At 48.3% G+C, this 14,177-nt stretch overlaps 1 protein-coding gene across 1 annotated transcript in view; it reads right to left on the bottom strand.

Moving 5' to 3' along the window:
- Window positions 1–14,177, bottom strand: part of DRC1 (dynein regulatory complex subunit 1) — a 56,538-nt gene that overhangs the window by 23,974 nt on the left and 18,387 nt on the right. Inside the window, exons 5-7 of the mRNA XM_075555809.1 lie at window positions 13,328–13,465; window positions 11,872–11,958; window positions 11,190–11,312 (exon numbers count right to left, since the gene is read on the bottom strand). Of these exons, the coding sequence (XP_075411924.1) occupies window positions 11,190–11,312; window positions 11,872–11,958; window positions 13,328–13,465 (348 nt within the window). The remainder of the gene's footprint in view (window positions 1–11,189; window positions 11,313–11,871; window positions 11,959–13,327; window positions 13,466–14,177) is intronic.

Here is a 14,177-nt window from a genome sequence, read left to right on the forward strand (position 1 = left end):
TGAGGACCTGCTTGGTGGCAAGTCAAAAGTTTGGAGTGGCCTCAAAGGCTCTGTGGGAGTTATGCAATCTGGTGTTAACTTGAGACTATTCAGAGTGAAGGGGTGGAGTTCAGCCTGTCAGACAGGTCGCAGTTTGATGACCTCATGTGGAGGTGTTGCAAAGATAAATAGCTCGCCACACGCTGAAGCTGTGGTTATTGACCTTGAGGCATCAAGCTCTCAATAGCCTTCCTTTTTTTGTGTTTTCTACATGGAACTTACCAGCCCGATACCCAGGAATTGCCCCTTTGGATGTACCCTATCCAATTGGGAAAGATTTGATCCAGAAACGCTGGACAAACAGAGGCTGATTACGCTTTGCGATTCTATTTGGCCACAGTATGTTTTAGAGAAAGAGGAATCGTGGCCAGGCAATGGTACACTTTCTCTTCCAACCTTGCAACAGCGAGAACATTTCTGTGGAATGATGGAGAGGTGGTGGGAGATGCCGTATGACAGAGCATTCTTCCTTTTGAGGAAGAACAAAGATCTTCATTCCCAGTGCACCCAGGACCCCCTGAGGGACCCTGGACTTAAGGGCAACTATTACCCCAACCCTGAAACAGCCCAGAATATTCTACCTGTGGTAGAGGCAGCAGGGGAATTTGGTCCCCAGGCAATTTACAAGCCTTTTACTCTAATTGAACTCAAGCAAATTAAAATTGCCTTGGGAAGTTACTTTAACAAACCTGAACAGTACAGAGAACACTTCCAGCACCTCACCCTAGCCTATGATTTAACCTGGAAAGATGTAATGGTCATACTGGGACAGGCTATAACAGACTTCAAAAAAGAACGAGTGCTCAAAGGTGCTAGGAAGTTTGCAGAGGAGTTACATGTGATGGTTAAAAAGTACCCTGTAGGGGAAGCTGCTGTACCTTTAACAGACCTTGCTTGGAATCACAGTGAGTCTCAGCACAAGTGGGCATGAGAACATTTCCTGGTGTGCATCACAAGTGGACTAAAGGCAGGTAGGCAAAAGGCCATTAATTATGCCAAGGTGACAGCGATTCACCAGGGACCTACAGAGTCTCCTGTAAGCTTTTTAGAGCGGCTAAAGGAAGCCCTAAAGAATCATACTGCTGTAGATATAGAATCCTATGAGGGGCAAATCTTGCTCAGGGACAAGTTTCTCACACGGGCCGCACAGGAAATTCGCAAGAGACTCCAAAAACTAGTGTAAAGGCCTAAAGGAGCTCCGCTGGAGGAGATGGTTGCTTTTACAATAGGGAGCAGGAAGGGGAGGCTCGAGGCCGGGAGAAGGAGAAAAGGAAGGACATTAGGCATGCCCAGGTATTAGCTGCACTTCATAACCGATGCCCGTCAAATGCCTCCGAGGTTTCTCAGACCTTTGGACCAGCTACCAAGTGCTGCATTTTCCGGCGACCGAGTCATCGGGCTAGGAACTTCCCTGACCGGAACGAGCCTCCTCAGACGCATGTGTCCATTGCAAGCAGACTGGCCACTGGGCTGGCCTCTGTCCTAAGGCCCAAAACCTGGAGGGGAGGCACCCACAGGCCAACGTGCAGCTGGTAATGGAGGAGGATTGAAGGCACCTGGTCCGGATGGCCCAGCAGCAAGAGATAACTGCTACTGGTCTGGAACCTAGGGTGAGCATCGACATGGCAGGAAGGTCAGTGTACTTCCTTTTAAATACTGGGGCCACCTTCTCTATCCTTGCTTCCTTCCCTGGACCCCTGGTACCCTGCACCTGCTCCATCCTGGGAGTGTCAGGAAAACCTGTAGTTAAGCATTTTACTGAACCTCTCAGATGTCTTTGGGTCAACTTCTATTTTTCTCACAGCTTCCTAGTGGTCCCTGAATGTCCAGCTCCTCTCCTCGGCCGAGACCTACTGTCCAAGCTGCACACCTGCATCATCATCGGGCCTCATCCCTCTACAGCTTTCCAATTGTTCCTCACAGTGGAGAAGCCTCAGATTCCCCCACAGGAACCATGGGAACAGGCCGTAACACCTGAAGTTACCCCTCAGAGAGCTGACACAAGAAACTCAGATGAGCTGGAAAGATGCACTACCCATAGCTCTGCTACGTCTTAGGATTTCCATACGGCAATCTATGTGTTTGAGCCCCTATGAAGTTTTATGGGAGTGGCCGTTTCTTATAACAGAGCCAGCTATAGACTCTGAGAGAGCCTTAATACAGCAATATGCCACCCAAGTAGCCCAGTGTCAGGAGGCATTCCATCACTCAGGCCCGAAGGGAGGAAAAGTTACCACCATTGTGCCAGCCGGGAGATCTAGTTCTTATAAAAACTTGGAAGGAAGGGTCTCCTAATTCCCAGCTCCAGCCTGTTTGGAAGGGACCTTTGCCAGTAATTCTCTCTACACCCACTGCTGTCAAAGTTCCAGAGCAGAGTGCTTGGATCCACCATACCCGGGTGAAACCCTGGAAACCATTACCATCTGATCCCTCCAAGACAGAAGCTGCAGACGAATACTCCTGTGAGCCACTGGATGGTCTTAGGATGATATTTCATCACCACCCAAGGACAGATGAGAGCTACACAGATAATTCTACCTCAGACCCCTCAGAGCCTTTAAGCCAGTGAGTGCCTTTACCCCGTTCCTGTGTTTACAGTGACCAAACTCTCATGCCTGTTAGTCCTAAGATTTCTATTGATTTCCTATGACACTAACCTAACTTCAAGGGCACTGCCACCTTACAGTCTTACCCTTGTCTCCCTTAAACTGTTCACCTGTTGTCTGTTTATTTTTCCAGTTCTCAGGTTACCAAGGCCTCTGAACCAAGTGTGCCAGCTCCAGGACCACCACCTCCTAGACCCACCTCGACCTTATCTATCCTGGGCCCTAAATGGACAACCCCTTCTAACAGAGTAGGAAGGGTATGGACCCAAAACCCCACTTCACCCCCTTTGCCAGCAGGAAGTAGCTAGAGATGTCGTCATCCAGTACCCCAAAGATTTGGGTCCATATCTCTTCAGGGGGGAATGTTAGGTAGGCTAGCATAGGGCTAAGGAATGCCCATTAACGCATGCCCAGAGAGCCAAGCCATGGAAACAAAGGAGTGGCGCACTGCACATGCTCAGAGGTTTAGGTTTCCTGCCGGTAGGCATGGGTGAGCGCTGAACCTGGATTGGCCCACCTAGGACAGGTGAATTCGATTCAGCCAATGGGGTTGATCAGGTGTCTACCACCATGCCGCCCTGTGGGATCCTTGTAAAGGCAGGAGCCCAGAGTTGAGCAACACTATCTTTTACGTGACACCGAGCAGTTTCCAGCCAGGCTGCATGTTCAGGAGGAGTCCTGTGGGTGCAGTGTAAACCTGAAACTTCTAACGCTCATAAAACTCACTTGGATCACAAACCAGGCTTCAGCGTGAATTCTTTCTCGCGCAGAGCCAAGGACCGAGGTATAGATCTAGCTACAGAGAGATCTAACATAAGTGGTGCTGGAGGTGGTACACACACTCACTCCCTGGGAGACATTCCTGCCGACTAGACACTCTCTGCTTCATCTCCCTGCAAGACATTGCTGTTGACAAGCCACATGGAGTTATGCTGATGGCAGCCAGAGTCTTGGAGCTGGAAGAGCCACATGGAAATCCATGCCAACACTAAGATGCTTCTACTGCCACTGGATCCACAAGACTCTCTACCCACTGGCCTTTGATCTTCCTGCATTAGGTGTAATTGCATGTGTTGCGTGAGTCTGAAGAGGACTTTACAGACTGGTATCAGACATATGGGCTAATATCAGACTTGTGGACTTGATCTGGACTGGGCTGGGATGTTTTCTTTTTCTTTTTTTTTAACATTTTATTAGGGGCTCATACAACTCTTAGCACAATCCATACATATACATACATCAATTGTATAAAGCACATCTGTACATTCTTTGCCCTAATCATTTTCAAAGCATTTGCTCTCCACTTAAGCCCTTTGCATCAGGTCCTCTCCCCCCCACTCCTTGCTTCCCCCTCCCTCATGAGCCTTTGATAATTTATAAAGTATTATTTTGTCATATCTTGCCCTATCCGGCATCTCCCTTCACCCCCTTCTCTGTTGTCCGTCCCCCAGGGAGGAGGTCACATGTAGATCCTTGTAATCAGTTCCCCCTTTCCAACCCACTCACCCTCTACTCTCCCAGTATCGCCCCTCACCCCCTAGTTCTGAAGGTATCATCCAGCCTGGATTCCCTCCCATATGCACCAGTGTACAACCTCTGCCCTATCCAGACTTGCAAGATAGAATTCGGGTCATGGTAGTTGGGGTGGTGGGGGGAGGAAGCATGGGATGTTTTCTTAATGTAAAATTGCTCTTTTATATAAAGCTCTTTCTGATACACATATGAGGCTCCCTGGGTTTGTTTCTCTAGTCGACGTTGACTAACACAGACCCCAAGATTATGTGGTTATTCTGGATGCCATTTCAAATATCGTTCAAGCTGCTGAGAAAACTAGCGGAACTGGGAAACTTGGTGTAATGATTGAAGACTGTGGAGGCTTGGACAAGATTGAAGGGATGTAACACCATGATCGCAAGTCTGTAGACAAGGCTTCCTTGAGCATGATTGCGAAGTGTTTCTCCGTAGAGGAGGAGGAAGACCTGAATGCTCTTCCAGAAACGACCTCGGAAGCATATGCCTTCCAAGCTCCGGATGGCACCCCGGGACCTTGCATGTTGAAGACTATACAGCGGAGTCCTACAGTTGTTTTTGTGTCCTTTGTTTGGTAAAAGTTTCTCTTCATTCTTTCTCTGAGAATTCTTTATCAATGTGATTTGTGATTGTAGCACTTATTACGACAAAACTGCTGGACAGTTCCAGACTGTGCAGACTGCATGAAGCCTGCCTCCTATCACTGGGCTTCGCATTTCTGTGTGGAATTTCCTATCTCGCAGTGTCCTATAAATAAATATTGAATTCCACCCTTTTCCAGACTTGAATCCAGTGCCGCAAGGTGTGAATGCAACATTCCAGCATGGTGTAGGGAACCAGTGGAGAGCTCTAGGAGGCTGGCCCCAGCACCAAAAATTAAGTGGATTCCTGCCCCTCTCCCGAGAAGAATTTGCTTGAAAGGACGACATTGACTCTGCAGCTCCAGGAGAGGGACATATCTGATCAGAGCACACGGGAGCAGATGAAGGGGGAGGAGGAGAGAGTGGAGCACAGTCTGGCCCACCAGGCCGTGAGGAGGATGTTCCTGAGTAGAGCAGCCAGTCCACAGAGAGGACAACATGGCTGGCCCCACTATGAGACATGATGCCCCTCAGTGACTAAGGGCGATACAGGTGATAGCACTGGAGACACAGTGTGGGAATTGTACCTGAACTGATCCCACCACACCGAGGCAAAGCACGGGGGGAGTACAGCGGAACAGCAAGGGAACTGAGTGGCAAGGTCCCCAGGGAATGCTAAAAGTGGACTTTGGTGCCAGGGCGTGATGCCCCAACAGACTGGACTGGAAAACACTAAGGGCCAACAAACGATCCTTGAACTAACTACAAGCTTTTCGTTCTTGATGTGTTTTCTTGATGTGTTGTTCTTTGTCAGTGGGTTGTTGTTGTTGTTTTGTTATCTGGTTGTATACTGTTGCTTTGTTTTCCTCTGTCTTGTTTTTGTGCATGTTATTATCTCCACAGGTCTGTCTAAATAAGATAGGCTAGATGAACTATCTGGAGAAAAAACAACGGGACCGACAGCTCCGGGGGTACTTGGGATAGGGGAGGTGGGGGGGTAAGGAAGTGGTGTTAACTAACCCAGGGACAAGGGAACAACATGGGATCCAAATTGGTGGTGAGGGGGGAGTGGCAGGCCCTGTAGGGAATGATCAAGGGTAAGGTTACGTAAAGAAGAGGTATAGCTGTAACCCAGGTGGGGATGGAGCATGGTAGTGGGGCAGGAGGAAAGTTAAGGGAAATAGAGGAAAGAGGTAGGAGGCAAAAGGCATTTATAGAGGTCTAGACAAAGACATGTACACGCAAATATATATATATATATATATATATATATATATATATATATATATATATATATATATGGAAATAGATCTATGTGTCTATATTTATAGGTTTAGTATTGAGGTGGCGGAAGGACCTTGGGCCTCTACTCAAGCACTCCCTCAATGCATGAATACTTTCTTCTATTAAATTGGCATTCTATGACGCTCACCCTCCCAACTCAACTGCTGAAGCCAAAGCGAGTGAACAAGTAAATGTGGTGAAGAAAGCTGATGGTGCCTGGCTATCACAAGATATAGCAGCTGGGGTCCTAAAGGCTTGAAGGTAAACAAGTGGCCATCTAGCTCAGAAGCAACAAAGCCCACATGGAAGAACACACCAGCCTGTGTGATCACGTGGTCCCGAAGGGATCAGTTATCAGGCATCAAAGAACAAAAAATCATATCATTGACTGCACACTTCCATGATACAAGCGCTGAGGACAAACAGGTGGATAAGCAAATGTGGCAAAGAAAGCTGATGGTGCCTGGCTATCAAAAGAGATAGTGTCTGGGGTCTTAAAGGCTTGAAGGTGAACAAGCAGCCATCTAGCTCAGAAGCAACAAAGCCCACATGGAAGAAGCACCCCAGCCTGTGCAATCACAAGGTGTCAAAGGGATCAGGTATAAGGCATCATCAAAAAAAAAATCTTACCATAGTGAATGAAGGGGGAAGTGCAGAGTGGAGACCCAAAGCCCATTTGTCGGCCACTGGAGATCCCCTCCCAGAGGGATCTAGAGGAGGAGATGAGTCAGTCAGGGTGAAATGTAGCACCGATGAAGAATACAGCTTTCCTCCAGTTCCTAAATGCTTCCTCCCCCCCAACTACCATGATCCGAATTCTACCTTGCAAGTCTGGATAGAGCAGAGGTTGTACACTGGTGCAGATAGGAGCTGGAGGCACAGGGAATCCAGGGTGAATGATACCTTCAGGACCAGGGGTGTGAGGGGCAATACTGGGAGGGTAGAGGGTGAGTGGGTTGGAAAGGGGGAACCGATTACAAGGATCTACATGTGACCTCCTCCCTGGGGGACGGACAACAGAAAAGGGAGTAAAGGGAGATGCCGGATAGGGCAAGATATGACAAAATAATACTTTATAAATTATCAAGGGCTCATGAGGGAGGGGGAAACTGGGAGGGAGGGGAAAAATGAAGACCTGATGCAAAGGCCTTAAGTGGAGAGCAAATGCTTTGAAAATGATTAGGGCAGGGAATGTATGGATGTGCTTTATACAATTGATGTATGTATATGTATGGATTGTGATAAGAGTTGTATGAGCCCCTAATAAAATGTAAAAAAAAAGAAAAGAGGAGAAAAAAAAAGAAAATGATTAGGGCAAAGAATGTACAGTTGTGCTTTATACAATTGATGTATGTATATGTATGGATTGTGATAAGAGTTGTATGAGCCCCTAATAAAATGTTTTAAATAATTAAATAAATAAAAGCTTGGGAAAAAATTCCACCCTTTTACTTTTTTTTTTTAAAGATTAGAATTTCTAATTTACATGGAGCATTGTTTCCCCCCCAAAGACTCACAGCCCTCGAGTCAATTCTGACTCTTCATGACCGTAAGAGGACAGAGTGGAATTGTCCCTTCGGGTTTCTGAGACTTCCGATCTTTACAGGAGCAGAGAGCCCCCCGCTTTAGGCTCGCTGTGTAGTCCACTAGGCCACTATGGCCCTGAGAAGTTGTTTGGTGTTGTTGGTCACTCCTGAGTCATAGCGACTCTATGTACCACTGAGGGACACACGGCTCAGTCGCACGCCATTGCTACGCAGTCACCGTGTCAATCCATCTCCTCGAAGGTCTTCCTCTTTTCTCACCGCCCTTCCACTTCACCAAGTATGATCTCTCTTACCAGACACGGTTCCCTCCTGGCAACACACTGAGCACATGAGACCAAGTCCTACCATCCTAACTGCTGAGGAGCATTCTGGCTGTCCTCCTTCAAGGACAGATGTGCTGGTTCTTCTGGCAGCCCGTGATCCTCTCCATATGCTTTGTCAGCATCATATTCAAATGCACCCGTGCTTCTTCGGACTTTCTTACTCAGTGTCCAACTTTAATGAAGGTGATATTTTAAACTTTGTTTGCTTGACCAAATGAAACACATTGCTTCTCCCACAGGAAGCACTGGTGGTGTAGTGGCTTACACGTTGGGCTCACAGCAAAGTCAGCAGTTCGAACCTACCAGCCACTCCCAGGGAGAAAGCTGAGGCTATCTTCTTCTCCCTGTCTTACAGAGTCACTATACATCAGAATAGACTCACTGGCTTTTTCCCTGGGCCTCTCTCATTTTCTTGTAGAATGACATGTGACTCTGTTTTAGAAAATGCAATTATTCCTTCCATTGAACGTTTTGACATATTTTCTAACAGAACATGTGTCAAATCTTTTCAATAAAACATTTCCCATGTAAAAGAGTTGTGTCTCTGTTAGGGAGTTAGAAGCAGAAACCAGAGGTTTCCCCCTCTACATGCCAAGGCCTCCCTCCCCGTCCCCCACCCTTATAAAAAGTTGGGAATCAGTAATGGATAGAGGGTATGCACAAATCCAGGCCCTTGAACCAGGAAGCCCGGGTACACCTGGGTGGGCCCCAATCTAGGCCAGGTGGGCTTAATTCAGCCAATTGGGGTCAAGCAGTACCACACTTCCCAGCAGAAGGCCCCCAAAAGGCCACAAGCGAGAGACCATGAGCTTTTTTCTAGTTGCTTCTCCATGGTCCTGGGCGGACCAAGCTTTGGTCTCTCTCCGTACTGCCTGAAACTGCTTCTATCCTTTATAAAAACCCACTTGGATCACAAACCAGGCTTCAGTGTGAATCTTCTTTCTCATGCAGAGCCAAGGACTGAGGTATTTCTCACCCGGGAAACCTAGCATAACCTCATATTTGCTTCATGTTTATGAAAGCACATCAGAGCTGCTAGCAGGGCTGGTCATGAACTTAGAGAAGTAACAGCAATGTGTCTGAGTGCAGAATCTACAGCCTGCACTCGTATGATTTGTACTGCTCAACACTGGGTGGCCTAGTGGGGTACACATGGCTTGCTAACCACAGGTCTCTCTGACTCCAGTCCCTCACTTCCCTAATCTTACCCCACCCCCCTTTCACAACATGATCTGCGGAGGTTGAAGCATTTTGTTGTTGTTGTTCTGGTGTCTGGACATGAGTTAAGAGTATGAAATTCTACATATCTTATGGTTTGAGACAACAGTAAGTTCATTATCATTAATTATCATTTTCATTAATTACCAAGACAAGCTGGGGGAAGAAGAGAAATCAGGATGCTTAACAATCGTCGTTTGCATTAAAATTGCATCTATCAAGCCCACACCAGTGAGACTGCACTTTTGCAGGCTTGACTGTTCTTTGTTGGTAGCCCTCAACTCCATGACAGAAACTTGAGATTGGTCTGGGAAAGTTTTCAAGATTGGTAAAATCTGTAGTCTAATGGAGGTTTTTAACTTAACCTACTGATATAAAGCTACAGCAGGAGGAAGAACTGACATTTTTCCAAATGCCAAGTGGGAACTTTTAACATGGCGCATTGCTCGAGGCAGAGTGCCAAAGGAAAAGACCGCGCCTGAACATTAAGATGCAGTTACAGCTCGGTGTAGAAAGAGAAGCTTTTTTTTAACTGGCATGAAACGCAGCGTCCAGAACTTGGCAAGGATTTTAGAAACCAGCAAGTCTGATCTCCATCCCACTGCAGGAATTCTCTTCAACAATGAAGAGAGCTTGTGATTCCGCCTTTGACTGCTTAACGAGATAAAGGGCTCTTTGTTTTGTGGGACAACCCTTTTTGATTACTGGATAGCTGTAGGTAGAAGGTTCTTTCTGCAGATGAGTCAGAATCTTCCTTCCAGCAAATTTCCAAGTATCAGTCAGTGGGCTGTTTGGAAGCCTGATGTCATGGGTTGCATTGCGTCCCTCAAAACACGTGTCAACTTGCCTAGGCCAGAGTCCTCAACATGGTGTGATTCTCGTCCAGTCTGTGACCGCTGTGAGCCCTAACCTCTATCATGGTAACGAGGCACAATCCGAGGTAGTTATCTTAATGAGTCGGGAAAAACTCCACAGGATCAGGCTGAATTTTGAGTCAATCTCTCTTTAGCTATAAAAGGATGAGAGAAGCAAGCAGGGATCAGAGAGACCCGATTACCACCAAGAAAGAAGTGCCGAGCAGAGTATGTCCTTGGGATCCAGAGTCACTGTGCTGAGACCCTCCTAGACTCGGGGGAAAATTGATACGGATATAGGTAGAGAGCCCCAAGGAATGTCAGGCCCACCGATGCTGGAAAGAGACAAGGACCTTCCTCCACAACACCACAGAGAGGAAGCCTTCCCTAAGAGTGGGCGCTCTGAATGGGACCTTTAACTGGCTGACCTGTAGGAGAACACATCACTGTTTGTTACAGCCATCTGCCTGCAGTGTTTCTGCTACAACAGCACTAGATAACTAAGACAACGGGGAACGCTTTCGACCCAGGCGCACCAAGGTTTGCACCCAGGGTCTCCTGCTTGCAAGACAAACATTACTGTCCCAGAAACTCAGTTTCTTATAAGATGCTGTAAGTGGTATCTGGCTTTCATGGTATGGTGAGGGTACTGTGTTAAGTGCGTGGATTAAGGTAGATATTCATTAGATATCGATTATTAGCAGTAGTTCTAGCTTCGACCCTCGGATGCAGTTGAAATTCCCTTAAGACACGCCCTTTGCCAGGCTATAACGCAATCTTTTCGCTATTCCTTACATGCCATAGATTACCAGACCCTAAGCACTGGCTTGCCATCTGCAATGTCAGCAGGGCAAACCCACCAGCCAGAGAAAGATGAGGCTTTCTGCTCCCCCCTCCAAAAAAAAAAGATTTATAGCCTCAGAAACCCTATTCTAGGGTCGTTACCATTGAACTTGACTCAATGGCAGTGGTTGAACTTGACTCAATGGCAGTGGGTCTTATGGGAATTTTGCTGGTTTTTTAAGGAGAGCATTTCTCCATCAGCTCCTCTAGGTAGGAACGTGTAAAACTAGGAAGTCATAAATACTAGCTCAGCCCCACCCCCACCAGAGCATCGTGGGTGGTCCCTCAGGACGACACCTTCCCAGGCACCGGCCGTCCACCTGCTCTGCTACCTGGATGCCCACGCGTGGGGCAGCTGTCACACCTGCACGTCCTGCTCCAGCTTGATCTTGATCATGTGGTACTCCTCACAGTCCCAGATCCGCTGCTTGTTCAGCTGCCTCTCGTATTCCTCCACTTTCTTAATGCGGCTGACGAGGTACTCCAGCTGAGGGCACAGAGGACATGGGGAGAGTCGGCTACGGCCCGCCTCCACCCTTCAGGGCCTGGCCAGCGGGACCCCGAGGAGGGTTTGAAAGTTCCACACTCCAGAGGCTGTCTGACTGCTCTTGGGGGGCCCTCTGCAGACTTTGAACCCCTGGGTCACGGCTTGATCACTTCTTGAAACCACATGGAAAGTGCCACGGAGAAAGAGCAAGCGGGCTCGTTTCTGAACGCAGCGTTTGATTCTGGTCAAGTCACTTCTTTGCCCGTTACATGTGTGCAAGGAGGTGAAAACCCCCATGCCCTCTAAAAAGATCCTTCTCGGGCTGGGGTGGCTGACGGAGAAACACAGGAGAGGATGACAGAATGGGGTGAACCACAGGGACCCCCAGAGATGGTTCCCGCCATGCCTAGGAGACAATCTCTGTAAGGCTGGCTCACCAAGAAGTGTGGCATTGAATGTATCCTGCCCACGGGCCAAAGGGGCGGAGCAAATTCAGTCACAGTAAAACCCACCCTGGCTTCTTACGCCTCTTTACCCCCCTCTGGCACCCCTACTTTACCTCTTTGGCATTGTGAGCCTGCAGCGCCCGCTCCCACTTCTTCTTATTGTTGGCCAGGAGCTCCTGTCGTTCCATCTCAAACGCTTTCTGAAATCAAGGAGAGGCGGTTTTTATCAGGCAGGTCTCCGCAGCAGTAAAGGACTCTTAGATAGCAGGGCAAGTGCCTTGTCGTCAACTACGCGAAGGCCAATCCCCATGCAGGCTTGCCAAGGCGCATGTGACTGAGTGGCTAGGGAGTTCAGGTATCAGGAAGCCTATCAGTCTGATGTATGAAGTCTGCAACATAAATGTAAAGAGGAAACTGTGAGACAGCTTAGCCTAGGGAATTGGGAAGTCCATTTACGCATGCCCAGGAGAGCCAGCAAAGGACAAAGCTGGATTTTCCCGCCGGTGGGCTCGGATGGGCGTTACACTTGGAGCAGCCCACCTGGGCCAGGTGATTGCAATTCAGCCAATGGGAGTGCCCTGGGGTCGTTCACCACGCCTCCCCGGGGAACCCTTGAAAAGGCAGGGATGGGAAGGGAGAGGGGCTTTTTGTCTGGTCGTCTTAGTGGGAGGAGAGAGATCCTTGCGTGACCTGGGGCAGTCTCTGCCAGGCCGCATGGTCAGAGGAATCCTATGGGTGCCGCGTAAAACCTGAAGCTTCTTTTAACTCTCATTAAATTCACTTGGATCACGAGCCCGGTTCCGGCGTGAAATCTTTCTCGCGCGGAGCCAAGGACCAAGGCTGAAATCTAGCCAGGAGAGAGAGACCGAACAGAAACGTGCCAACATACTCCTGGCTTAGTCCGTGTCCGAGGCAGGGAGGGAACTGAAGATAGGCAGTGTCCCTGGTTGGCCCAGACTACTGCCGTGGTCGAGGGAGGCCCCAGAGAAGCAAGTAGGACTCCTCTGTAGGCTTTCTGGGAGCAGAGAGCCTCGCCTTTCTCCTGTGAAGTGGCCGCTGGGTTTAAATCACCTAGCCTACAGGTAGCAGCCCAATGCTTAACTCGATGCACCATGGGGGAAGCGACAGTGTGTATGTTCGCCTCCGATTAGAGCCATGTGTGCTTGAGGTTCCCAAGAACCGGACATCGCGTGGCTGTGTTTGAGGTTCCCAAGAAGCCGGAGCAGCAGGAAATCTATAACAAGTCAGAGGAAGAGGCCCACCCCCCTGGCTATCTTCAAATTGTGTACTTAGAGATGGATTGGTTTGTTGTCTCGCTACGCATGATTAGCCTCGAATACGGGACCCTCCAGAGAGTAGGGACATTATTTCATCCGTGGCTGTACCCTGAGCCAGTGGAACAGCACCTGCGATGTCGTCTTTACTAGATGAATACGTGAATAAATGAAGGAAAACTTAGAACAGAGACAGCAATCCGAGGACCCAAACCTCTTAGGACCCTTATTGGATCGTTAGGCCAGACCCGGTCTCCCGGCCAAGAGCAGAAAATGGACTTCGAGCACGGATCACCTCAATGTGCACAAGCTCCTGACGGAAGGTCTTCATCACACTCTTGACTTGTTCTTCCATCCTCTCCAGGAGCAGGCAGATGTCATCGGCCTGTTTCTTTAAATCCTTCACATACTGGTCATCCTTGGTTTTCAGCTCCTGGAGAAGAACATGCAAAAGGTAGCTCATGAACTGAGACAGAAGCAGGAGGTATGGAGCCTGCTCCATTTTGGGTCTTTCTGATCAGAAACTGAAAACACTAAGTGCCCCATGAACAGCAGCCTCCTGTGCCAAGAGACCAGAAGCACTGGGCGGTGCTCAGCTATCATCACCGACGATTGTGATCCATCGAAAGATTTCACAGAAGAACCCTGATCAAAAGAGGGAACATGTGGAACAGATTTTCAAATTCTCCTGGACTTTAGACTTTCTGGAGCCACTGAGGATGAACTCCAAAACAATAATAATTACCCTGAATTCTCCTTTGAACCACAAATCGTGGCTATGCCCTGAAGTAATCCTAAAGCCAAACCAAAAACCAAACTCAACTGCTGTAGCGTCTGTTCTATTTCACAGAAGCCTGTAGGGCAGAGAGCTGCTCTGTGGGGTTTCTGAGGCTATACATCTTTCATGGAGGCAAATGATCTCACCTTTTTCACACACACTAGCTAGTGGGTTTGCACTGACAACCCTCTGCTTAGAGCCCAACAGTGAACAAAAAGTGACCAATACTTGAGCTTAGCTAGTGGGGTTAAAAAACTTTTTTTAAAAGATCAGCCTTGATCATGCTGCTGTTTAAGAAGAATCCACATGGGACCATGAGTCAGAGCCACCTCCAGGTGGGATCGACTCGGGAGACTGTCCAGGAAGG

The sequence above is a fragment of the Tenrec ecaudatus genome, chromosome 8, assembly GCF_050624435.1.
Source record: "Tenrec ecaudatus isolate mTenEca1 chromosome 8, mTenEca1.hap1, whole genome shotgun sequence".
Classification (NCBI taxonomy): domain Eukaryota; kingdom Metazoa; phylum Chordata; class Mammalia; order Afrosoricida; family Tenrecidae; genus Tenrec; species Tenrec ecaudatus.